General features: G+C 39.6%; 1 protein-coding gene across 2 annotated transcripts in view; it reads right to left on the minus strand.

Moving 5' to 3' along the window:
* ARHGEF26 (Rho guanine nucleotide exchange factor 26) overlaps positions 1-26,363 on the minus strand; it is a 117,499-nt gene that overhangs the window by 18,378 nt on the left and 72,758 nt on the right. For both annotated transcript variants that reach the window (XM_033131354.1, XM_033131363.1), the window contains exons 10-11: positions 21,453-21,542; positions 12,330-12,484 (exon numbers count right to left, since the gene is read on the minus strand). In XM_033131354.1, coding sequence (XP_032987245.1) covers positions 12,330-12,484; positions 21,453-21,542 — 245 coding nt within the window. The remainder of the gene's footprint in view (positions 1-12,329; positions 12,485-21,452; positions 21,543-26,363) is intronic.

Raw genomic sequence — 26,363 nt, forward strand, 5'->3', positions numbered from 1 at the left:
AAACAAGCATACTTTCCCCTCTCCAAATCTGCTAAATACTGAATGAAATTCCTTCGCCTAGTGTGAATCAGCACCTCTCTCTCTCATGCTGATACCGAAGGATAAAATATGTGTTAAAATAGGTGCTTACGCAGAAGGCCGACGGGACAATCTACAGCCAGATGCAGCTATTCCCAACCCTACGTCCCTCCTCTGCTCCCCCATGTCCAAGCAGGACAAAGCAGGCTAAGCTGGGCTGGGAAAGAAACCCCTTTCCTGAGGGAAGTTGATGCTAATCAGACTTCCCCATGTTTGTCTCTATCGTTTAGCAAACATATGGTTTACATGGTCTCCGAAACAATTTGACTCATGTAATTAGGAAGTTAAATTGCTCAGAAAAAGGCAAATGGAAAAACCACCTTTCCTTGCATGGAGAGGTTTATATGTAGACTTCCTCTGATTGTCTTATATGTGCTCCAAGTTTACCAGCTGCTTGGTGCAGGCAGCGGCTCCTATCAGGTGCAGCAATCAAGTCTATATAAGTCTGTTGCTCTGTGGTATAAACAATGAAGGTTCTCCCTGATGAAACCCATTTAAAGTCCAGTAACCGTTGTTGAGATTCCCGTCTTGTCTTTTTTTTTTTTTTTTTAACAAGATAAAGAACTATCAGTAGAGAACAGGATATGGTGGTAAATACATACCACAATTATTCTTGCCCGGGGAAGGCATTCTTTTGTTAAGTAGCTCAGACAGTGTTTGGTTCTACTATACGTGACCAAGTAGCATGGTTTGAAACAATGATACACCTTATTGTGAATAGCGGCTTTCTTAAAAGATTATTATGGAGCCCTTTTAACTTTCTGTCCCATAAATTTCTAGAAAGGTTAGAATTTTCCATAACAGGTATATATTTATTACTTTTAAATCAGGACAGCATTTGACAACTACATACAACATACATTTTTAAAATACCCAAACTACACATACACTTATGTGGTAGGGAGTGTAGGATGACACACACCAACTTCAGCCCAGGAGTTACTCCGGGAAGAAAGAGGCAGAAGATGGGATAATTGCGGAAAGACTTTAGATACACCTGCAGTATCATATCAGGTTTTTTGTTGTTGCTCTTGTTTTTTAACTTTTTTATTGGGGAATATTGGGGAACAGTGTGTTTCTCCTGGACCCATCAGCTCTGACTTGTTGTCCTTCAATCTAGTCGTGGACGGCGCAGCTCAGCTCCAAGTCCAGCTGCCATTTTCAATCTTTAGTTTCAGGGGCACAGCCGACCATCCCATGTGGGAATTGAACAGGCAACCTTGTTGAGAGCTTGCACTCTAACCAACTGAGCCATCCAGCCACCCCCTATATCAGGTTTTTATGTTTATAAAGGAGATATCTTATAAATATGCCAAAAAAAGTCAGTATCTTAAATCTGGATGATAGGTATGTTAGTGCCTGATAATTTTCTGCATGATTGAAATATTTCACAATTCAAGGTAAAGATAAATTAAAAAGTAATAAATGCATAGAAGTGAAAACTACCATTAATTCCAGGTGTCTGTGGATGCCTAGGGGTGTAGCTGAAGTGACTACTGGACAATGGAATTTTTTTTCCCCTATAAACAACTGATTATTTGCAGATGACATCACTGACTGAAAATATATTACAAGATGAGAGTAAATTTGGTAAAGTGGTTGGGTTAAAAAAAAAAAAAGGCTTTCCTATATACAAATGACACTCAAAAACATAACACAAGAAGTAACCTTATTTATAATAGCCGCAAAACATATTAAATATTTAGGATTAAATTTATCAAGTTTCTGCTCTATGAAGAGAGCCTTCAAATACTGTACCTCAGAAGAAGGTGTGAATAGACAGGAAAGTTTGATATTATAGAAGTATTGATTCTTCCTAAATTAAGATATAACTTGAACACAATCCCACCAAAAAATACAAACGGGTGAAGAGGGGGAACAATCAAATTGATTCTAAAATACACACACAAAAATATAAACATATAAAAACAATCAGAAAGACTGAAAAAGAATGAGAGTGAACCAGCCTTATGACATAGCAAAAACATACGAGGGGGAAGAGTTAGATTGTAAAGGCCAGCTTTCCCACAACCCCCTGCTCCTCAGCCCTAACTGGGAGTTGTCTCACTTCCACCTTGGTGTTCGTTGGCTCTGCAACTTTATTTTAGAGCCCAAATCTGACAGATGGAAACCCAACCAGCACTTCAAATTCTTCCTTTTGTAAAAGAGTTAAATTAAATTTAAAAGAAAAATATGCTGTCCAGTATTTTCCAAAACAAAATACAATTTTCAGCATATATCGCCAAGATATTGACATTTATTTTATTACCTATTCAGTAGCTCCCGTTGCATAGGCTTTGTATAAAACATTCACACAGCTTCCCTATCTTGAAAAACCTTTGCTTGAATCTGCTGGTGCCAAGACAAATGTCTCCTCAGCTAGCAGCTGCCTGTGCCTATATATCAGTGAAATTGCTCCCCAAGGTCATCGTGGCCCAACACCCCACCAAATCCAATGACCTGGATTTCACCACCATTTCTGAAATCCATAGAATTTGAGCATGTTGAGTACCTGTGACCTCCTGAAACTCTATCTTCCTCTTCTATGGCTCTGTGACATTTCTAAGTCCTCCTTCCTTCAAGTCCTTCTCCAAGATTCTCTCCTAGACCCTCCTGCTTTTCTCTCGGGGGTTAATAATGACCCTGCCATTCTCCCAGTGTTCTGATCCATACAAGTCTGTGTGGTTTTGTAAGATCAAAGGAGAGTCTTCCTACTTTCCTTCATGCATGAGAATTCTTCCTCTGCAGATTTCAGCGTGTTTCTCTTCCCCACCTGAAAACATGATTTCTAAATCCCCATATCTGATCTTGTGCTTAACTGGAATAAAAATACTCGACAGTGAAACATTTTTGGGATGGAGTATATTGGACTTCACGGAAACTTATTTTGAGTTCTAAGAGGTCAAAACTTGCACAACCAAAGGTAATTTCAGAATTATATGAACAAATTTTCAGTGAAATAATAAATGACTGTAAAGAAATAAATATTTACTAATAGTTCAAGTACAGACTTGATTTAGAATGTCTATAAAAATCCCAGTTCTATCACTCACTCACTTTGTGATGTTGAGCAAGTTACTGATCCTCCCTTTCAGTTTTCTCAGATGTAAACAATACCAACCCCTTTGTATTGTTTTGAGGATAAAATGAGACAATACATTTACTATCTTACTGCATGTAAAGCCCTTATAATCATGCCTGGCTCACATCCAGTAAAAGTTAGCTATTACTTTTAATTTTCCTTACAGATCATCATGCATTTAAATTCCCTGACATTTTGTTGACAGACTGATAACTACAGGCGCTTTGCAAATGGGCAAGTGGACTTCCCATAATTACAGCTAAATACCTATGTCGAGAAATTGATAATTTGGCAAGTGTTCTGACCAGCAAATCAAGGCATGGTATTTATCCAGAAACTGATTTCAAATAGCCTTACTTGCTCAGTTCCTCAAAATAATTCTGAAGACTAACAAACACGCCACATGCTTCCTATTTCATTGTCAAGAATATAACAAACAGTACAGACAAGGACCAGATTTGTTGGTAAGATAAAAAGATCTGTTGTGATTCCTGCCACCAAATAGATGGCCAGTGACCCGCGACAGGACTAGAAAGCCCCAGTCCTGTCACCACGGAGGCGCTGAACCCATGGTCCTTGACAGAGAAGATGGGCAGATCAGAGAGGCTGTTTGCACCTTGCTGAAACTTACTCCCCGGCATAACCAGAACTAAACAAGAGCTGAAGAACAAGTACGCAGCTTCTTAAACCGGTAACAAGGTTACTCCAAATTACTGGAGTAATCCACACATTCCAATTTAACTTTACTTTTACCAACTTCCTTGAGTGAAAGGGAAAAATATACTGAATTCCCTTTTTTCAGCCACAGAGTTATAGTGTCTCCTACTCAATTGGGAGGGGTGTTACAAAAACATCACTACTACAAAAGTGTACATATGATTCCCATCAACTTATTAAAAAATAGAAGTAAATCAATGGTTCTCTCGCTAACTTGCCATCTGACATGGGTTCTTGCTGGGGAGGGAGAGGCATGGAGTTAAATGCATTTATCCTCAAGGCCATATTTCGGAGGCCTTAAGTTCAGGTCTGACCCCAGAATGCAGCATGACCTTCAGATGTATAGCAATGGCTAAAAGGGCAATCATTTGACCTTGAAAGAAAAAGACAATACTAGGAATACTAATGACACTCAGCATGTATCAGTCACTTGCTTGGCAGGGACTATTCACTGTGTTAAGAGCTTCACATTCCTCATTTAATTCTCATTATCTCATTCCATTCTCACAGAAATCCCGGGAAGATGATGGATTTTTATACCCATTCTACAGATGAGAATACTGGGGCTCTGACAGATTAAGATTAACATGTCCAAGATCACATGGCCAGGACTTGAGCCCAGTTCTGTCTGACTCCAGACATCACTAGTGTGCTCAGGCACCGCAGCTTTCCACATTGAATGGCAACGTCAACGTCTCTTACAGACTAGAGGAAACAATACCTTTACTCCTCATGACATCAGAGGAATCAAGGGTACGTGGAGTGGCCAGAGGAAAAGAGGAGGAGGAAAACGGAAATGGGGCTCTCATTTTTCTCCCACCCCATCTTACCATCTTGAATTTAGAACCTGACACCACAGTTGTCAAAAACAACCAAGTTTTATGCTCCAGGAATAAAAGCGCGATGAGTCAGAGAGTCTTATTGCCTTTCGTTTATCCAAGAGACTCTTAATTTCCCGAGGAAGGGGTTTATTCTTCAGAGGAAGAGAGACAATGTCAGGCGACTTCATCTTTCTATAATGGGAAAGACTTCCGAGTGGAAAAACTCAAAGTGGGGCCAAACCAGGTCATGATCCTTTCCAGGGAGCATGCACCACCTTAAGCCTGGGCATTCAATCCAGTTGGGAAAATGCAAGTTGTAACTTATATCACTGAACGTATGATAATGATCTGGTAGTATTCCATTCTAGAAAATCTTTTTTTTTTTTTAAACCCTGAGGATTTTGTCACGTGTCACAAAGTTCAAGTTATGTCAATATACACAATATTTATGGAACAGGAATCAGGAAGTGGAAATCTACTGTCTTGAATGTCTACAGGAAGGAAATGTTATGAAAAGGAATCTTTTCTTTACACTCTGATGCTAGATTAGCTAAAGGTAGAGGAAAGCTCACAAATGCAATTTGGTACTGGTTCTAATTTTCTTCCACAACCAGTACAACTATGAACACATTTAACCAAAACTTGCTTTGGAAAAGGTGTTTATCAAAACAAACAAAAAAGGCGCAAGTTTCTAGGCTATTGTGCCCCATGAGATTACAGGATGGGGAAAGGTGAAAATATTCTAGACAGATGAAGTCAAGAATAATGAACATAAAATAAATCGTTTAAAGAGAAGGCTCTAAAGTCAGAGACACATTAGAATCCTAGCTTTGCTGAGACCTTAAAAAGCAGACTTGACCTCTCTCTCTGTCTCAGTTTCCTCATCTGTAAAATGGAAATAATGCAAAGCTGCTGTGATAAATCAATGATATGTTCCATATACACTCTGAGGTCAGTGAATGGCATACTGTACACGCTTGATAATATAGGTTACCACTGTTATTACTATTACTACTTATGTAACTACAGGGAATACTGAAAAACACCATGGCTAGATCATTTGTGGGTAGAGAACTCAGGAAAAGAAAACAAATCCGAACATGATTATATTTACTGTTATAGATAACAAGACTAGACTAGATTTCAGCATTCTTTTGGTATTGTACCCAACACCCAAACCAGGCCCATCTATCTGTGTGTTTTAAAAGTGCTGAAGGACACACCTGGCCTGGTGGAAGCAAAAAGGCACTGCCGAGAACACAGTCAGTGCACCACAGCTGGATGACGAACACCAGACAAAAGAAAGTGGGTTCTAAATCTCCAAACACTTCCGTCTCCTTTGAAACTAATGCCTCCACATCTCCTGCCCCCTCACCCCTGCCCCCCACACACATTTATCCTGAAGGCAAGGTGCTAGTTCTTTTAAAGAGCTCTTCCTGTTTCCCAAACTCCTCATGTGTTAAGTGGTGTTCTTTGGGAAAGAGGATTTCCTAGTTGTGGTTGGAAATGTCTCTTATCTAATCTGCTGCGAGCCTCCCCTGCTTCTTGCCCATCACGCCCCAGTGTGCCTAGCCCCAAGGGATGCATCATGGCTGAACCCACACAATCATGGCTCCCCTGTTCCCCTTTGTCATATGCAGGCTTTCCCAGCCCCCTTTAGAACGACAAGTCTTGTGACCCAAGACTGACCCATGAGATACAAGAAGTTTTCTGGGGACTGTGTGGGAAAGGTTTTCCTCTGCTGATAAAAACAGAAAAGCCACTTGAGGAAAGAGTCCCTTTGGTCAGCCTCGGCTTCTCACCCTTGCCTCCCCCCTTCTATGTCTTTGAATGAAACGATGATGCCTGAACCTGCAGGACCATCTGCAACCACGAAGCTATAGGCACAGGGCACAAAAAGTAGATCTGTCTTTTAAAGAGTACAGCACGGCTGAAGGATAGAAAGGGGCTGGATTTCTGGGGACCACTGGACCCTGACTGTCCCCACGCTCAGTCTTCATGTTTGGAGAGAGATAAATGCCTTTAGTGTTTGAGCCATAGTTATTTGGGAATTCTATTACATATAGCCAAAAGCTTTCTCAGTGATCCGATAGTGAATCTCCCAAAGATAAATACGCAGAGTATGGAGCATTCCCCAAACTTACAGACTTCTTAGTGTGTGTGTGTGTGTGTGTGTGTGTGTGTGTGTGGTAGTTCAACATTTTTATTGCTTAAACCCTTTTATATGAGTATACTTTGACTTGCAGCTCAAAACATTAGTTGACACAATAGCACAAAATGAAAGCAAGCCAAAAACACTTCTTCCTCGATAGAGCATAGTCCTAATAATGATCTAGCCGTATTCTATAGGTAAAACTCCAGAGGACATAAGCCACATGATAAACCAATGAGGAGAGCCAGAGAGTTTTTGCCAAAATTAATTAAATATGTTTACTTAAAAATGAATATGTAATGGAACAGAATACAAATATCATGTATCTTTTAAACATAAAGGAGAATTCAAAGAAATTTTAGGTTGGGGTAAAATGGGAGGCTGCCCACTGAGTAATGCATTTAATAAAATTGTTTATATTTAGTCATCTGCACAATTGGCTGACATTCAACAGATATTAATAAATGATCATTATGGGCCAGGCACTGGGCTATACACTGAGGATTCAAACAGACGTGAATGCATACCGTTTCCCCAAAAATAAGACCTAGCTGGACAATCAGCTCTAATGTGTCTTTTGGAGCAAAAAGTAACATAAGACTCAGTCTTATATTATGTTATATTATACCCAGTATTGTATATTATATTATATTATATTATACCATATTATATTATACCCAGTCTTATATTATAGTAAAATAAGACTGGGTCTTTATTAATTTTTGCTCTACAAGACACATTAGAGCTGATTGTCTGGCTACGTCTTACTTTGGGGGAAACACAGTAGTAACACAAATGTTATGGCAGAGTAAGTACAGGGTTTTATGGGACCACAAAGAAGCAGAAATAAATCCACTCCAGAGGATGGGATAAGAACTGCCCCTTATCCAGATGTGAAAATTAATCTACAACCTAAACAATGAAAGGGACTTGGCCTAGAAAAGGTCTGGGATAGAGTGGAATTAGTGGGAGAGGGCAAGTATTTAGGCAGAGAAAGAAACATGTGCCAGGTCCTGGTGGCTAGAAAGGTGGTTCAGGGAGATTTTATGCTAAGTACTGGGTGGAAGGGCAGTTTGCAAGGGATGAACTGAGCGGATCTGTCTTTTCAAAAGCACACTCTGGCTGTGCGATGTAAAATGGAGGGAAGGATGCTGGCATGAATCCAGTTAGCTGGGTCTTACGGCAAATGCAAGGTGGCTGGTACAAGAGCAGCGGCGCTCTGAGAAGAGAGAGGCAGGTTCAGGGGCTGCTTACAAGACTGGTGACTGGCTGGAAAGAGAAGCGCAGTGAGGAACTGGGAGTCAAAGTGGTCTTTCAGGTTTATTGTGGAGCAGCCAGATAGACAGGGTGCCTTTTTACAGAGGAGGGAACAGACTCTGGAGAGGAACAGGTTTGAAGGCGAGGACTGCAATGAAGGTAACCTACGAGACCTCCGCATAGAGCTGTTCAAGTCACATGACCATGATGACATTCCAAAATTATGAAAAACAGCATCAATCGATGTTAAAAAAACAATAAAAGTATGTTCTGGAACTAGCTCAAAACATTACAGTGCAATTAAGGGAGGTAGTGGTGAAGGGCTGGGGGAGTGTACTGGGTTGAACTGTGACCTCCAAAAAAATACACTGAAGCCCTAACCCCTGGTACATGTACACGTGACCTCAAATAAGGTCTTTGCAGATGTAATCAAGTTAGGAGTAAAATGGGCCTTAAATCCAGTAACTAGTGTCCTTATAAGGAGAGGGAGATTTCAAGGAACACAGAGACAGGGGAGAGAAGAAGCCATATGAAAACAGAGTTAGAGGTTGGAGTTACACTGCTACAAGCAAAGGAATCCCAGAAGCAAGTAGGAGCTGGAAAAGGCAAGGTGGGTTCTCTCCTAGAGCCTTCAGAGGGAGCGTGGCCCTGCCAAAACCTTGATTTCAGACTTCTCCCTCCAGAACTGTGAGACAATAAATTCTTATTGTTTTAAGCACTTTGCTATAGCAACTGTAAGAAACTAATACAGGGAGAAAAAATTATTTTTAGCTGCAGAAGAAATTGGGAGGGAAGACCTAAGCCAGATATAAGGCACTGGATGAGAATAATAAGACAGTGAACGACCTTACAAGTCTTTTGGGCTTTTGAACCTATTTAGGTCTTGGATTCATTTTTCACATTTCAAAACTGGGGATAATAGTACTTAATCCCTAAGGCTGTACATGAGGTATAGTCTGCGCTCTTTAATGGATAATTATAAGTAAGTTATTACTAGGCAAAGAGAGCGTATTATAATAAGTTATTCATTAATCTATGAGTACAACATGGCCATCTATTCCTTTTTATTACAATATTACTGGTATTGCTGTGTCAGGCCTGATAAGCTTGCATACCTTCCTACTCTGAAGGCAATGCTGGTTGGCAGTTTGCCATCACTCTAGTACAGTGGTTCTCGACTAGAGGCACTTTGGTCCCCCAGGGACATATGACACTGTCTAGAGACATTTTTGGTTGTCACAACTGGGAGGAAAGTGCCATTAACAAGTAGTGGGCAGAGATCAGGTTGCTGCTATAAACATCTTACAAAGCCCAGGGCAGCCCCACAACAAAGACCTGCTAGGCCTCAGCAGCGCCAAATGGCGAACTCTGCTCTAGGAGGACCCAGGTAGTCTGCAGTCAAAGCATCACCTACCAAAGAATTCACTTTTTCATCCAAAATAGTTACACTGGTCATATATCCTTCTGAAATGTGGTAGAAGAGAGATTATTAATACAGTGACTCACAAACGGCCCAGAGCTAACGGAAACTTTAAAACTTCCTTCTGAAATTCTAAAAAAAGTGAAAATTCCTGTCCTAGAAGACAGCCCTGTGGTCACTAACCGCTCTGCAAGCACCAGCAGGAATGGCTCATGGCAAGCTGAGGTGGCCTCACACCCCAGCCATGTGTGGGCCGTGCTCAGCATAAACCATCTGCCAGGCTGGGGCGGAGGAGGAAGAGTACGTCTTCTCCCAAGCTGTCTCTCCCGGTAGCCGGCTGGGGATCCTCCCTAAAGCTGCAAACCACTAGAGACCTAGCAGCTAAGCTCCTTGACTGAACCCCGGAATTACAATTAGGCAGAGTGGTTGGATCAGTCCTACAGAACTGGCACAGGTAATTATCCTTTATCTGTACCTGGTCACCAAGCCTAAATTACTGCCGTGTTCAAAGCTGTTATATCTCCTTCGCTGCTGCCTCTGGCATGCGAAGCATTTGCAGTTGCCTCCTCGAAGCTCCAGAGTAAATACGGCTGTGCATACTGTACATTTTTAACCAAGCCTGTTTATCAAGCCTCTGTGCTCTGCTTGCCACCCTCACCACCTACTCAGGTCATAAATAAGTTGAGCCTCCTCTCCGAGGCAAGAGTACCTTAGAAATATGATGAGCTAATTGTAAGGGAAAGAAAATTCCAGTGTTGGTAAAGGCAAAGTTAGGTACCAGGTTGCCCTCTCCATTGGAGCTGTATATTTTGCTCTTCCTCTTCTTATAATACAAGCTCAAACATACTTGAGCAAATAAATGTGGGCTAGCTAGGAAAGCAACACTAAATGTCATGGCAAGATCTCGTCAGGGGACAAAGCACACTGCTAAGAAGAATAGCGTATAGCTTAACACTAACTTTCAAAAGTCAAAAGTATTTATTGGGTAGTTCTATGCAAGTTCAAGGATAAAAGTTGTACTATACTGGTTTAAATATCCTTAATGGCTTCATCAAGTCACTGAGGACATCATGAGCAATACTATATTTATGTCTAAAATTGTTTTGGTATATTTTATCATTAAAATCAAACGTTTAGGTAACGTTTTTGGTCCATTGAGACAACAAATATTTCAACAGCTGGAAGATGTTAAAAGTCAAGGGCTCTGGCTTTTGAACAGTCATATATAATTACTCTGCCCTAAAAACAAAACATCTCAAAGAAAGCCAAAGAAACATGGTATCTCATAGGAAACCAACAAAACAGAAAAATACAAAAATTATAATGCCTCTCTAATCTTTATTTGTAAAATTTACTTACGTACTAGAACTAGTTAAACTGCCCCTTGGTAAGAGAAATAATTTCTTCTTAAAGTTAGGGAAACACTATTTTCCTAAGTATGAAAAATAATCATCAGTATCTTTATGGATTTATCATAGTTGTATTATGGCTTTTCAGGGTAAACCATACAAAGTTTTCATTTAAGCTAGGCAGCCAAGAAGCTGAAATCATAATACAGTCTGACTAAAGGAGCAAAAGGAAAAAGCTCCACCTCAAATTTCAAATTAGTCAGAATTTCAAATTAATCTATTTCAAATTAGTCTGAATTTTCCAGCTAAAATGTCAACAACTCAGAAGTATTAGATTGGTGCAAAAGTAATTGCGGTTTTTGCATTTTTTTTTTTAACCTGTTAAACTGCAATTACTTTTGCACCAACCTAACAGAATTTAAATAAATACTTCATAAGTTTGGAAATTTATTTCACATATTCATAAAAGCCTGTTTCCATGATTCTCTTCACCTTGTCTAAATTGTACCCCATGGACTAGCCTTACTGCTATTATATACCAGCAGTTCAGCCCACCAGTATTGCCTTCGTATGTGGGAATAACATACCACCAATTTACTTTTTTTTTTCCCTCTGAGTTCATATTCTAGGAAAGATGGAATATTTATAAAGGACCAGCAGGAAAATATTTTACAATCCTACATATATTGAGTACAGTTAATAATGTTCCCTAGAGAAAGGCAGATCTAATATGTGTGAGAGAAAGAGAGAGAGAGAGAGAGAGAGAGAGAGAGAGAGAGAGAGAGAGAGAGAGAGAACTAGAAAAAATACTGTAAAGAAAAGGCTTGTATAGTATTCCTCCTGGATGTCTCCCAAGAGCTGGACATGCATACACAACCAGAAGACTGAAGTAAGAGGAATAAACTCTCTGCCAACCAACTAATTTACTTCATTTCCTTAAGAAGCGTGTATTGGAATATTGCTAACATCTTCCCAGTCACGGGGAAGTATTTTAGACTAATAATCATTAAGAGTAGTGGATTTTAAATTACATTACAAGGAGCACTAGGCTTGTGCCACAGCTTGTTCTCAACTAAAGCAACTTTTATCTGTTTTATACAAAAGCTCTATGGAGAAGAACTTTGAAAAATGCTGATTGGGAGTAAGTGTTATCTTGCCAGGGATGTCATGAAAACTTGGTGATATAAAAGTATAAAAATGCTTAGAAAAGTGGCTGGCTCACTGTAAAAGCTCCATATATATAGGCTGGCTAGAATAACGGTGCTGATAACGATTTGAGTCTTTATTCTACAGGTAACTTAGAGAAAATGAAGCACATGTGCTACTATGATTCCATGTGTAGAAACTATACATCTAACATCTCTGGCTTTTAAAGGATGATCACCTCGCTGAGGCATTTAAGTTACAGAGTGTACAGAGGACGTACAGCCAGCAACACCACGTAAAGGCTTACCTCTTTTTCTTGGTGATAATGAGCACGTCGTTAAAGAGGAAGAAGTAGACTTGCTGTCTGGATGTCCTTTTTGAGAAAAGCACAGTGTCTTCCACATAGGCTGTCAACTCTCCCCTCTTTACCAACCACCGGGAAGAGGAGACTAGAGGGAAAGGCTACAAAAAGAGAAAAACTCAGCACCCAAAGCGAAATTAAAGTCCATTTATCCAAAGTGAAATATAAAATTTGCATTCAAACAAATGACACATGTTATGGTATACATCATTATTTTATAGGTATATAACAGTGAAATATAATTAGAGAAGTGCAGTAATTCCTCAACAGAAAATGAAAAAGAACAATTTATTTTCCATCGTAAAAAAACCTATTCATTTGCCTATATGACAATAAAAACTCAATGAGAAAAGGTTATTGGGACAACCAAAAAGTATTCTTCTTCCACAAACTCTAAAGTGAAAAAGAAGATTGGTAAGGAGTCACTAAAAACAGAAAAGGCTAAAATGAAATCTAGCAGTATCAACTGCAGGTATTTTAAGTACCACAAATCAAAATCTAAACATATGGAGAACATAGATAGCGGTAATTAACAAGAGACAAATATAAAAGTCTGCACTCACTTTATGAACTAAAAGACTTTATCAAAAAGAAAGAGAATCCCCGCAAATTTTTGATTTGTCTACTAATTATCTACTTAGCCATACTCTGAAGAACACCTGCAATTACATGTAAGTTCATGTAAGTTCATCCCTGAAAAACATCATGCCATATTCTGGCTGGGGAAATGAAGTTTTTCCAAAGTAATCCATCTTAATCTCATAGAAAAGGCTGTACACAAGAAATTACATACATTTTATTTTTTAAATTCAGTTTCCAGTTTCCAACTGGAAAACTCTCAAAACCACAGAATAATCCTTACCCTTGAGAGCCCTTGTTTTTTTTTTAAGTTACCAGAGAAATGCTATTGCCAAAAATATGATTTAAAAAAAAAAAAACTATCCATAAAATAAGCACAAAATTTTAGTCACACAAAACATAACTGTCGTGTATAGTGCAACAAAATGTCTTCCTTTTCAGGGAATAATGATTATAAGTAGCTAAAGGAATCGAAGGTGTTAGGGGGGAAATAAGGCTAAGAAAGGATTTCACGTTTCTTCATAACTCTATAAGCGACATTTATAAGAAGATCGCTCATCAGTTATATGAGTATGCTATTTTCCTGAAGGTTTAAAAAGGAAGATGAAAGAATATGGCTGACCTCAAACTTGCAAAACTTGCTATTAAGGAAGTTCATAGACTTTCCAGCCCCCAAATCTCAAATCAGACGATTATCCAACAGGGATGGCTGAGATTTAAAAGGCCAACAGACAGACAGATTGCTTAGATACTTCTGGAGAACCCAACCATCACACAAAAGAGGTCACCACAAAGAATCGCGTGTCAGGTTGGGTCCTGCCAAAGGGCTGTAATTACCGAGAACACAATGCTATCTTACTATTGCATGTAACCCTACAGGATGAACCAAGGACAGCATTATGGTTAAGTTCCAGTGTACATGCCACCCCATGGCTGTTCTTAGTTTAGAGGAAAGGGGCAGAAAGTTTTAAAACTATTTTTGTTGTTTTTAAAACAGATGGATTTTACTCCGGGTGGTGAACACACAATGGGATTTATAGATGATGTAATACAGAATTGTACACCTGAAATCTATGTAATTTTACTAACAATTGTCACCCCAATAAATTAAAAAAAAAAACAGATGGATTTTTATGGACTCCTCACACTCTGCTAGGTACAAATCAATTTCTAATGAATGTCTAAAATTGATAGTGGCTTTCAATATGTCTGTGCTTGTTTTGGAAACAAAAATCCAATATTATCAACGCTTTTTTTTTATTCAGATTTTACTGTTAGAAGATTAAACTCATTCAAAAAGTCTTCTTTTTTAAAGAGGAAACTATGAAAATAACCAAAAGAAAAGAATCAGAACAACCCAAAATAAGCATAAGTGAATTCCCAGCGTTCAAAACTCTAAGACTAGAATCCAGGTGTGAAACAAAACCTAGAAAAAAAAATTCATGAACAAAAATATAATCCTTAAAGGAACTGATATAGTAACTCCCGTGGAGAAAAGACTCGTCATTATTTTTTGGGTTACTTAGCATCCTAGAAAACTGGCTTCTGCATAAAATTTAACTAATTTTACGAGCCAGAGAGACAAGAAAAAGACGCTGAAGAGCAAATTTTTTTTAAAAAATTGAGGTAATCATTTAAAAGTGTGTGTGTGTGTGTGTGTGTGTGTGTATCAGTGGCTTTTACTACATTCATAATGTTGTGCAATGATCATCACTAATTCTAGAACATTTTCACTACCATAAAAAGAATCGTCATATGCAGGAAGCAGTCACACTCCACTCTGCCTTCCCCTAATGCCCTGACAATTACTATTGCACTTTCTAACTCCATGGATTTGCTTATTCTGGACATTTGATATAAATGGAATTATATATGACCTTTTGAGTCTGACTTCTTTCACTTAGCATAACATTTTCAAGATTCATCTGTGTTATAGCATGTTATCAGAACTTCATTCCTTTTCATGGCTGAATACTATTTCATTATATGGCTATACCACCTTTTGTGTATCACTTCACCAATTTGGTTGACGGATATTTGGGTTGTTTCCACTTTTTGGGCTATAAGGAATAATGCTGCCATGACCGTTCATGTGCAAGTTTTTATTCGAACAACTGTTTTCATTTCTTTTGGGTATATACCTGGGAGTGAAATTGCTGGGTCATATGGTAATTCTGTTGAACTTTTTGAGGAACTACCAAACTGTCCTCTACAGCGCAAAGACTTGTTAACATCTTAGAATTCTTCAATTTTGTCTGTATATCTTGGACTTCTGCTTGCAAAGCCCCCAGACACCAAGCAGCAAACCCATCCACCAAACAACACACCATTATCCTACTCAGTCACACTTAAATCGTGGCTCATGGAGTAGCCTGGGAATCCTCAACTTCTCCACGTGCTGATTTATAGGGTCAGATTTTCCATTATAAGACCAAAAAGAATCCTCCCAACTCTGCGGAGGCAACTTTTAGAGAAAGCTGAAGTCTAGTGAGAAGAACCACGGGATTTGAGACACAAACTAAGCGCTGGTCTCTGATCTCAGTTTCGTGTTTTCCACACCTTCCTTTCTGCCCACCAAGTGTCTTGAAGGAACTCAAATCTGTTTACACTATTTCATACCCCTGTTCACTCTTTAACATGCTGCAACACACCCACCATGTCTGTGAAACTATCTGGCAAAGCATCCCAATGACACTTAAGTATGTGTTTACCAGGTCCTTTATATCTACTAGTTAATTTAATCTTCACAATAACTCCGTGAGGGAAAGTACGATTATCAACCCCATTTACAGGTCAGGAAATGAAGACAGGAAAGTTAAGCAATGCCCAAGACCATACAGCTGGCAAGCGGTGGAGCTACGGATGGAACTCAGGCAGGCCGGCTCCGGAGTCCATGCCTTTAATTTGTACTGGCTTCCAAAGTACCAATCCAGTGGAGTCTTTCTCCCCCGCTCATATTACCACTGTGCTGCACAGGGTACTCTTCCAGAAACTCACACATTTAAAAATGAAAAGCTTATGCAAGTGTGTTTATGCACACACACGCATACATACATAATGTATCACATATATACTTACACATGCGCGCATGTGGACACACACACGCGTGCACATTTTCTCTCTCTTCAAATTAGAGAAAGACCTGCATTATTATAGTCCTTGTTAAGAATGTGGACGCTGGAGTCACCTGCAGGGCTGAATCTAGGGTTCAGTAACTTCTTGGTGTATGACTTTGAGCACATGATTTAATATCCCCTGCTTCAGATTCCTCGACTCTAAAATGGGAATATTAATACCATACTTTATGGATTCCTGTGAGAATTAAATGGGACTGTGTGAAAATGGCACATAATAAATACTCATTCTTTTCATAGTGGTAACAGCTATGATAGTACCATAAACCAAATATAGCCACACAGAACTCACTACCTTCTCCTCAATGTCAGGATTCCCCATCTAAGTGGATGGTGTAGCTCTCCACCCAGCCAACCAGACTAGAGCCCTGTGTCCCCATCACTACCTCCCTCCTCCTGGCATCCTGCCAGTCTCTCCACATCTACTTCCAGTCTCCTAACTGCTTTTCTGTCTCCGGTCTCACATGTTCCCAACTCATCCTCCACATAGTTACCGTAACACTTTTTTAAGTAATAAATTTAATTCACTGTGTACAGGGCGATTAAAACAAACAAACAGACAAGTACTATTAAAAAAAGGGCTAAGTGAAAAATCTCCTTTCCACCCTGGTCGTTATCTACCCAGTTCCCACCCAATGGCTACTGCCCACCGCAAGGTAGTAACCATTATTAGTTTCTTCTGTCATTTTCCAGAGATTTCTTCTGATAAGCAAATTTTACATTCTTTTTTCCTACTGCTCTGCACGTTACTTTTTTCACTTAATAATACAGAAGAAAGCTTTCTATATCTGTACCTAAAATTCTCCTTCATTTTTTTTTCTTTTAGTTGCATAGTATTACATTATTTGTGTGTACTATAATTTATTTAATCAGTCTCCTATTAATAGATATTTAGGGGATTTCTAATCTTTTGCAATTAAAAAAAGAAGTCAGATGAGTAACTGTAGGTGTTGTGTGTGTGTGTGTGTGATTTTATACATTTATATCTACAGGAGAAATTCTCAGAAGTGAAAATCACTGGGTCATAGTAACTTGCATTTGTAATTTTGATAGTTATTGCCAAATTGCCCACTATTGGGGTTATAATCATCTCTCACACAAACAACATATAAAAGTGCCTTTCCCTATAATGTCACTGATAAAATGTGTTATCAAACTTTTGAATTGTTTACAAATCTAGGAGGGAAAATACATTATTTTACTTTCAATTAGCAATTTTCTTCTGCATGAAGTAAAGCATCTTTTCAAATGCTTAGTAGTCATTTGTATTCCCTCTTCTGGTAGAAGTTTTCTAATGTGCAAAATTCTAATGAGTTTTTTTCCTTATCTTTTTCTTCTCGTTTTGAGTTTATATGTTGGGAATATTAAACCTTTTGTCTATATGTGAGTTGCAAATATTTGTTTTCTAGTTTGCTACTTCCTTTTCCCCTTATTTTTTCCTCTATAGAAAAAGTTTAAAATTTTTCATATAGATGAATTATCAATTTTTCTGTTAATGACTTTTGGATTTGGAATAAGTTTGAAAGGCCTTTTCCATGTTGCTAAAGTCATCTTTACTAGACACACATCTGATTGTGTCACTTCCCTGCTTCAGTGCCTCCCAAATGACCTTGCTCAGCAACTCTTCTTGGCACACAAAGCCCTCCACATGAGCTTCTGCCTGCCACACCCATTCTGCCCTCTTGGATTCGCACCACAACTCTATCCGCACCGAGTGCATATAATTCCTGGGCTACAGCATCTGAAACCATGCCCTGTGCATTTGTTCCTGCTCTTTACTCCTGGAAGACCCTTCCTAACTCACCTCTCAAGATTCAGCTCAAACATACCTCTACTATGAAGCCCTGCCTGACTCCTCTGCCCTCTATCCCTCACTCTTAGAACTGACCACCCAATTTCATGTTCAGTGTTCTCAATAGTCTTCCACCTATTGTGATGGCTGCAGATTTCACTGCCTCCTTTATATTTCTGTAGTCTTCTAGGAGACTGTACGTTTCCCAAGGGCTCACGCTTTTGTCTTCCCGCTGCCTTCCACAAAGAAGGTGTCATTAAACTTGTTGAAAGAATGCATGTGCTTGGACAAATCACTTAATTTCTTTGAACATCCATCTTCTCATCTTTAAAATGAACTGAATAAAAATGTCCATTGTTAACCCAAAAGTGTTATGGAAATAAGATCCTAAGATTTTATTAGTATTTCTAAGTGGTCCAAATTAATTACATCATAAATCTAAACTTAGAATATTTTTTCCTTTAAGCTTGCAAATATTATACTCATTGAATCAAAAGAAGAAAATAACCAAAAACTGATGAACTCGGTTAATGTTAATCACTTATTTTTAAAGACCTTTGGGGTAAGCATTTTTCAATTACAAATTAATTTTGGGTTCTAGAAAAATAGAGCTTAAAAATACTTTAAATCAATGGATTTTCAGCAAAGAAAAAAAATAGTTAGGGAAGGATTTATCATCTTTAAAAAGAAAAATGCTTAGGGATTGGTTATCTTCATAAAGGAGGGAATTAAAAAAAAAAACTTCTGATGTTCACATGTATTTTTTCTCTCTTGGAGAGGGGGTAAAAAAAGGTCCAGATAAAGAGACCTTAGTAGGTGTAAAGAAAAAGAAGTAATTTTTAACCTAAGGAGATGGCTTGCTTTAACAAAAAGAGAAAGCCCCAGACTAGGAATTAACTTAGACTTGACTTTGATGCCAAACAAAATGTGATGTTGGCCAATTCACCTCCTCTCCCTGGGCCTCAGTTCTCCCTGCTCTAGGCCTCACGTGGAAAGGTGCTGGCTCAGGTAGTAAATGGCCATCAACTGTGACTGGATGGCCATCAGCTGTGGCTAGTTGGCCGTTAGCTGTAACCAGTGAGCCATTGGCCACTAATATAACTGCCGTGGCTACGCTAGCAGAAGAATGGGGGCTAGCAAAAAGATGGTGCTGAGCTAGAAAGCGTGGATTGCAATTAGCACAGTGGATTGCAGCTAGCAAATGAGGATGGTTGGCAGAGAGACATGGATAGCAGGTTGCGGATAGTGTGGCTCCTGCTTCCTGTGTCTCCAACCCAGCCACCAGCAAAAATATAGTGGTATGACTCCCCTATCTATGGCTCTGTGAGTGTTCCTTTTTGACCTCACCATGTCCTGCGTTCTTATGTGGGGAGCGGGACCAGAGACCCCGCAGGCCGCCCTGCACAACAGTACATCTCTATACTGAATAAAATTGTCTCAAAGGCTCATGTTGGCTGGAACATGCCACAGCTCTAAGCTACTCAAACGTTTTCAGGGAAATTGAATGCCCTGATGGCAAAAGAAAGTCATTGCTGTTATATGATTTATAAGTGAGATTTAATGGGGTTGTGGGGCTAGAGGAGGCGGGTGTGGTAGAATCAGCCAAAGGGAGATGTGTTAACGGTCCAGTTTGATGTGTTGGGGATTTTATCCAGGTGACGCTGATGGTGTAATGTGCCTGCTGTGGGATGACAGTAAGCCTATTATTACTCTGCTTGGTAGATACAGGAGCCACCAACATTTCTCAGGAGAAATTTTACAAGTAAAGGATAATTTTACCTTTGCTGTTGATGGCATGTCTCAGCTATACGAATTACCAGATATGTTTCCTAAAATATGTAGAAACAAATTACAGAAAAGGATAAGATTCTTTTTGAAAGACAGGAGAAAGATGGGTTTTGACAGTACTGTGAATTTCTGTACGAAGAGAACACTATAACTATTAAGTGTATGCGTGTGTCTGTGTTGTTTTTAACAAGTACCTACCTTTGTTTGTTTTAAGAAGAATTGTGGATGAGGTTTCTGCAATTAAACTGTTAAGATGCCGCGGTGGGAGAATTTACACTGATCTGCAAGTCAGGACATCTGGATCCCAGTCACAGTTCTAGCACCACTACAAGCTACCCTGCTAACAGCAAATTCTTCTCTGGGCTTTGTTTTCCTCATGTATAAAATAAAAGGGTGCCGCTGTACTCTATCAGTGGTCCTCATATTCTGTGACATGGCCAAGACTCTGCTGTGTGCAGCATGCCATGAAATGCTGATCACTCTAATTCCACTGCATGAATTAGAACACTTTTATTAGGTGGGTGCAAAAATAATTGCGGCTTTTGCAATTATTTTTAACCTTTTTTTTTTTTTTGAGGTGGAAAATGTTTTTTTTTTTTTTAATTTATTGGGGTAACAATTGTTAGTAAAATTACATAGATTTCAGGTGTACAATTCTGTATTACATCATCTATAAATCCCATTGTGTGTTCACCACCCAGAGTCAGTTCTCCTTCCATCACCATATATTTGATCCCCCTTACCCTCATCTCCCACCCCCACTCCCCTTACCCTCTGGTAACCACTAAACTATTGTCTGTGTCTATGAGTTTTTGTTTCTCATTTGTTTGTCTTGTTCTTTTGTTGTTTTTGGTTTATATACCACATATCAGTGAAATCATATGGTTCTCTGCTTTTCCTGTCTGACTTATTTCGCTTAGCATTATACTCTCAAGATCCATACATGTTGTCACAAATGTTCCTATATCATCTTTTAGTATATATACACAATGGAATACTATTCGGTGGTAAGAAAAGATGATATTTTCAACCTTTTAAACCACAATTACTTTTGCACCGATACCATAAAAAGAAGTATGAGCACTCACTTTAAGTTGCTTAATTAAATCTACATGGTATAAAACGAAATAGAATCATAACTGTGAGCATTCACATCCATTAAGAACTCAGCTGTGTGCCGACAAAGGACTGAGCGTGGCCTCAAGGTCAGCCCCAGTCCTTTTCTTCTGTGATCATCCTCTCATCTACTCCTGACCAGTGTCAGCCAAGCAGAACAGTCAGCACATATTCAATCAAGAATGATGGGACAAAACAAATTTGAAAAGAACAACCCACTAACAATACTTTTTGCAAACTGGAAAAGGAGGGTCCCTATCTGATTTAGAAGAACACCCTGCTCCAGATCATGGGATATCACTGTTTTCTAGGACACTTTGAGAATACTGAAGAAATCTCCTTTCCATACTAAAACGCTGTGATTTTTAACTAGGCTTTCCCCAAGTTTGGTGTGTTCCTGGGGCGGGAGGTGCTGTTCTAGTTAGAGAATACCTAACTCTGTGGCCTAGAAAAAGGTCCCTTTATGCGGTATAAGCAAAAGCAGAATCACCCTGAACATCTGCTACTCCTGCAAGCCTCTCTCTCACCAATTTATGGCCCTTCTCTGGAAAGTTAATTCCTTCAATTTGTTGCCCTCAACTGCCTCTCTATTTACATAAGATTTAAGCAGTAACAAGTAATAACAGTCATAAATCTGTTTATGAAAAAGTATGAGAATACCTTAATTTTAAATTCCAGCTGGGAGTTAATTGTGTACATCATTTCAGTCCTTTCCATCTTCCGGGCTCCTTCATTGCACAGACGAACCAACTGAGAACAGAATAATAAGGAGGGTTAAGAGGTCAAGGAGAGAAACCTCGCTCTGTGTGTGTGTGTGTGTGTGTGTGTGTGTGTGTGTGTGTGTGTGTGAGATACAGTGCCTGGCACATGGGAAGTGTTGATTCTTTTTTCATTTTTAAATTACAGTTGACATTCAATATTATTTTATATTAGGTTCAGGTACACAGCATAGTGGTTAGACACATAATGTAATTTACGAGGTGATCCCCCCCAATTAAGTCTACTACTGTGTTTTCCCGAAAATAAGACCTAACAGGAAAATAAGCCTTAGTATGATTTTTCAGGATGACATCCCCTGAGCATAAGTCCTAATGCACCTTTTGGAGCAAAAATTAATATAAGACCCGGTCTTATTTTCAGGGAAACACGGTACCTACCTGGCACTATATAGTTGTTGCAATATTATTGACTATATTCCCTATGCTTTACTGTACATCCCCGTGACTATTTTGTCACTACCAATTTGTACTTCTTAATCCCTTCATCTTTTTCACCCTGTCCCCTCATCCCGCGCCCATTTGGCAACCATCAGTTTGTTCTCTTTCTCTATGAGTCTATTTCTGTTTTGTTTGTTTGTTTCCTTTGTTCTTTAGATTCCACATATAAGTGAGATCATGGTATTTGTCTTTCTCTGTCTGACATATTTCATTTAGCGTAATACACTCTAGTCCATCCATGCTGTTGCAAATGGTAAGATTTCATTTTTTATGGCACAGTAATATTCCACTGTGTGTGTATATATATCTATATATATGTATATATATATGTATATATATATACATATATATATATAATATATGTAATATATATTTTCGTTACCCATTTTCGTTATCCAATCGTCTACTGATGGACACTTAGGTTGCTTCCATATCTTGGCTATTGCAGATCTTTCACAAGAAACAATTAGCACTGGGGAAGCTCCAGGGACTCATTTCTGACAGCTAAGGAGCTGTCCTATATTGGTCAAATCACTCCCTCTCCCTGGGCCTGTTCTGAGTGTCCTTGACACACCACACCCTTCGCACACCGGTTCCTCACACAGTCCGGGTCTCTATCCCTTCTGCTCCTTTTCTCTGCCCCTCCTCCTCGCTATCACCAGTGGGAACCTCACCCAACCTTAGGGCATGATGCACCTTTCTCCTCATTTCCAAATCAGAGCAGCTGGAGGCAAACTACCAACTTCAAAGGTAAATTCTCAGCAGAGCGGGAGGTGCAAAGCCCCTGAGCAGTAAACAGGATGCTGAAAAGGGAAGCCTTCAGCAGGTGGAACCTGATGGTCAATGATTCTTCAAGGATGGCCACAGGGAAATTCAGTTTCATGAGAACCACTGAATCATCTACAAAGCTAATGCATTCACAGCCCTCTGCCGAGTGCCTATAATATTGTGATTTATAACAAGAACTATATGGTTGGTCTTTGTCCACAGTTCCCAACATACAGCATGTAAAACCCTTGTAATTTACTATGTAGAAGCCATAGGGGCATCTTCAGTTATAATATGATACTCATTCAAAACAAGCCCCTTTCAAACACACCTGAGTTTATGTGAATGAGGTAACTTTCGAAAAGCCCCTAAGGACGGGATGGGGGCTGATTGCCAGGAGAATCAGCCAAGTGATTAGAAAGAGGGTTGGACATTTCACCCCATCCCCCAGACTTCTGGGGAAGGGAAGGGGGCTGGAGCTTGACTTGTTCACTAATGGCCAACGACTTAATTAATCAGGCATGCCTATGTAATGAAGCCTCCTCCATAAAAATCCCTGTACATCAGTTGGTGACTAAGAACATCCACATGCCAGGAGGTGTTACACCCTCAACACCATGGGGTCAGAAGCTCCTGTGCTCAGGACCCTTCCAGAACTCACCCTATGTCTTCATCTGGCTGTTCGTATCTTTGGTATCTTTTGTAATAATCTGGTAATCGAGTAAGTAAATGGTTTTCTTGTGTTCTGTGAGCTGCTCTAGCAAATAAATCAAACGGAGGCGGGGGTGGTAGGAACCTCTGATTTATAGGCAGTCAGTCAGAAGCACAGGTGACAAGCTGGACTTAAACTGGCAGCCCAGGTGGCAGGGAGGGTAGTCTTGTGGGACTGAGCCCTTATCCTGTGGGATCTGATGCTCTCTTCAGGTAGACTTATAACTGAATTGAACTGTAAGACACCCCGCTGGTACAGCAGAATTGCCTGGTGTGGAGAACCACCCCCACACGTGCACATTTGGCCATTAGAAGTGTCGGAAGTGAAGTATTCTATGAATAGAGTATTGATAATAAAGGAAATACACAGGAGTTTATCCTTTACAACGTACTTAACGCATAATTAGTTCAATGACTTAAACTAAAATTTGTCCAATTTCTTATTAATTGAAATCTGTACCAAATGTCCATAACAAGGTATACTGCCCATGAAGACAAATGTGGTTGTTAAAAATAAAAGCTGGAAATTTTAATTGGATTTATTTTTAATATTACTGCTTTATGAAGTTATATTATATATGATCACTGTAAAATAATAAATAAAATAAAGTAAATAATAAATAGAATAAACACATAAGTAAATAAAATAGGCCCTAAAAGGTTCTGACCTAATCCCACTCCACAGGATAATTGGAAAAAGGCTGGGTTACACACTTTCTCTTTTTCTCCTATGCTTATATGAACACGTAAACACACACATACGGTTTGTGCAGAAGTTTTTCCTTTATTTTTGTAAAGGGATCATTCTATGCTTGTCTGTTACTTGATTTTCTTTTTCACTACCAATATTTCCCTAATAGATATAACATGTACTGAAAACGTGTTTATTTTGTACCTGGCAGGTGTCAGGTACTAGGGTTCCAACACTTAATAAGGGATATACAATCTCGATCCTCACATACAATCTCGGTCCTTAGAGAAGGACAGAGGAGAGAAACAGTCATTATAGACTGAGATCTTAAAGGCAAAAAACAGGGGCGGTAGAGAGGACATGATAAAAGAGGAGCCAGGGGCCTCTCCCGAGAGGTCATTTGAGCTAAAAGCTGAAGGCAAAGAGGGAGGGCAGTGGCCCGGCAAAGCCAAGACCACACGCCAAGGGCCAACGATGGGAAAGTGCTGGTGTGCCAAGAAAGTGCAAGACCCTGACACACGGAAGCTGGCACAAGATAAAGCTGGAGAGACAGGCCAGGGTCAGAGCATGCAGGTTCTTAAGGTGTCTGGACTGTATTCTAAGTGCACAGAGAAGCCACCTGTAAGCTTTCAACAGGGGAGTGATAAGACGCTATTTGTGCTATGATCATATGGGCTTTTCACAGTGTATTTATTCAATCCCTATTGATGGAGGCCTAAATCATTTCCAACTGCTGAACAGATTTCTAGATTTGGAGGCTACATCAATCTGCTGTCACAGTGCATTTTTAGGTCTGAGTGGTCTGAAGAGTTCACTGATCAGGGACTGACAGCTAAATCTGATCGAAGCTAGCCACTGAAAATACCCTGGCTAGGGTGAGTGGCAACTTGAAACTGCAATATCTTGCAAGAGTTGAGACACGTCAGAGTGCAGTCCAATCGGGCAGCCACTGCTCAGGGCATTTGTATGCTTTCTCTGAAGGGAATATGCTCATAGTTTTCAAATCTATGCTCCCAGACTTGTTCCATCCTCCAGGCTCCACATCCAACTACCTAGATGACATCTCTTTTTGGAGGTCCCATAGCCACATCAAACTCAGAGAAGGACCAAACCTGTGCATCGCTTCCTTCCAGCCCCTACCTCCTGGCCCAGTGTTCTCTGTCTCCGTAATAAAGACCCCAGCATCACCCACGTCCCCAAGTCAAACACCGTGGTCCTCAAACACCTCCCTTTCCTTTGTCCTCCACCTCCAAGCAGTCATAAAGTCTCCTTAATGTTTCTGTCCCGCTGTGCACGTTCCTCCCTCTGCCCCGCCCCCTGAACTTAGGTTCAAACCCCTTCTCCCCTGGATTACTAGCCTCCTGATGGTCTGCTATCACTTCTGCCCTATCCTTATGTATCCTCCAAAAAATGTTGTCCATATTTCTAAGTTCCAATCTGATCATGAAATTCCGGGGCTTAAAATCCTTAAAAAGTCTCCCCACAGCTTTCAGAATTAAGTCTTAGCACAACCACGATCTGGCACCTACCTACTGATCCCTAACCTCTCACTGCTCTTATCTGGGCCTCAACCCTACCAAATTTCCAGCCAAGTGCCACACTCCATCCTGCCCACACAATTTTACACGTTTTTCCCTCTGCCCGATCACCCTTCATGCCACTCTACCCCACTGACCCCTTCTGATCTAGACGGATTCCCCTCTACTTCTCTTTCCGGACTCATCTTGGACATTACTTCTCCAAAAAGATTAGAGAGCAAAGATGGTAACATTTCCTTATTTGTAAGCCCAGTGCCTAACCCAACGCAGCACCTAATACACAACGATCACGCAGTAAATGTTTCTGTGTAAAACAAACTGCCTCCAGAGACAATGTATAAGTCACTTAAAAAAAAAAAGAAAAAGAACAATTCCTTTATAGTTATCCCATATTAAAATGAATGGGGAACAAATGGAATTATTAAGTTTGGGTTATCATCTTAGTTCCTAAACTTCCAAATATTGACTCCACTAGCAAAAGATAGTCATGCCACCACTTCAGAAAGCATATTAAAAACAAAAATGTTCCTAAAATATCTTAAGCAATGGTATCATCAGTGGACTCCAATTAATGACTATTTTGAAGGGATAAGCACTAATTTGGGTAAGTGTGGTCTGGTGATTTTATTAAAATCAGCCTCAGTAT

This window comes from Rhinolophus ferrumequinum, chromosome 2 (assembly GCF_004115265.2).
Source record: "Rhinolophus ferrumequinum isolate MPI-CBG mRhiFer1 chromosome 2, mRhiFer1_v1.p, whole genome shotgun sequence".
Lineage (NCBI taxonomy): Eukaryota > Metazoa > Chordata > Mammalia > Chiroptera > Rhinolophidae > Rhinolophus > Rhinolophus ferrumequinum.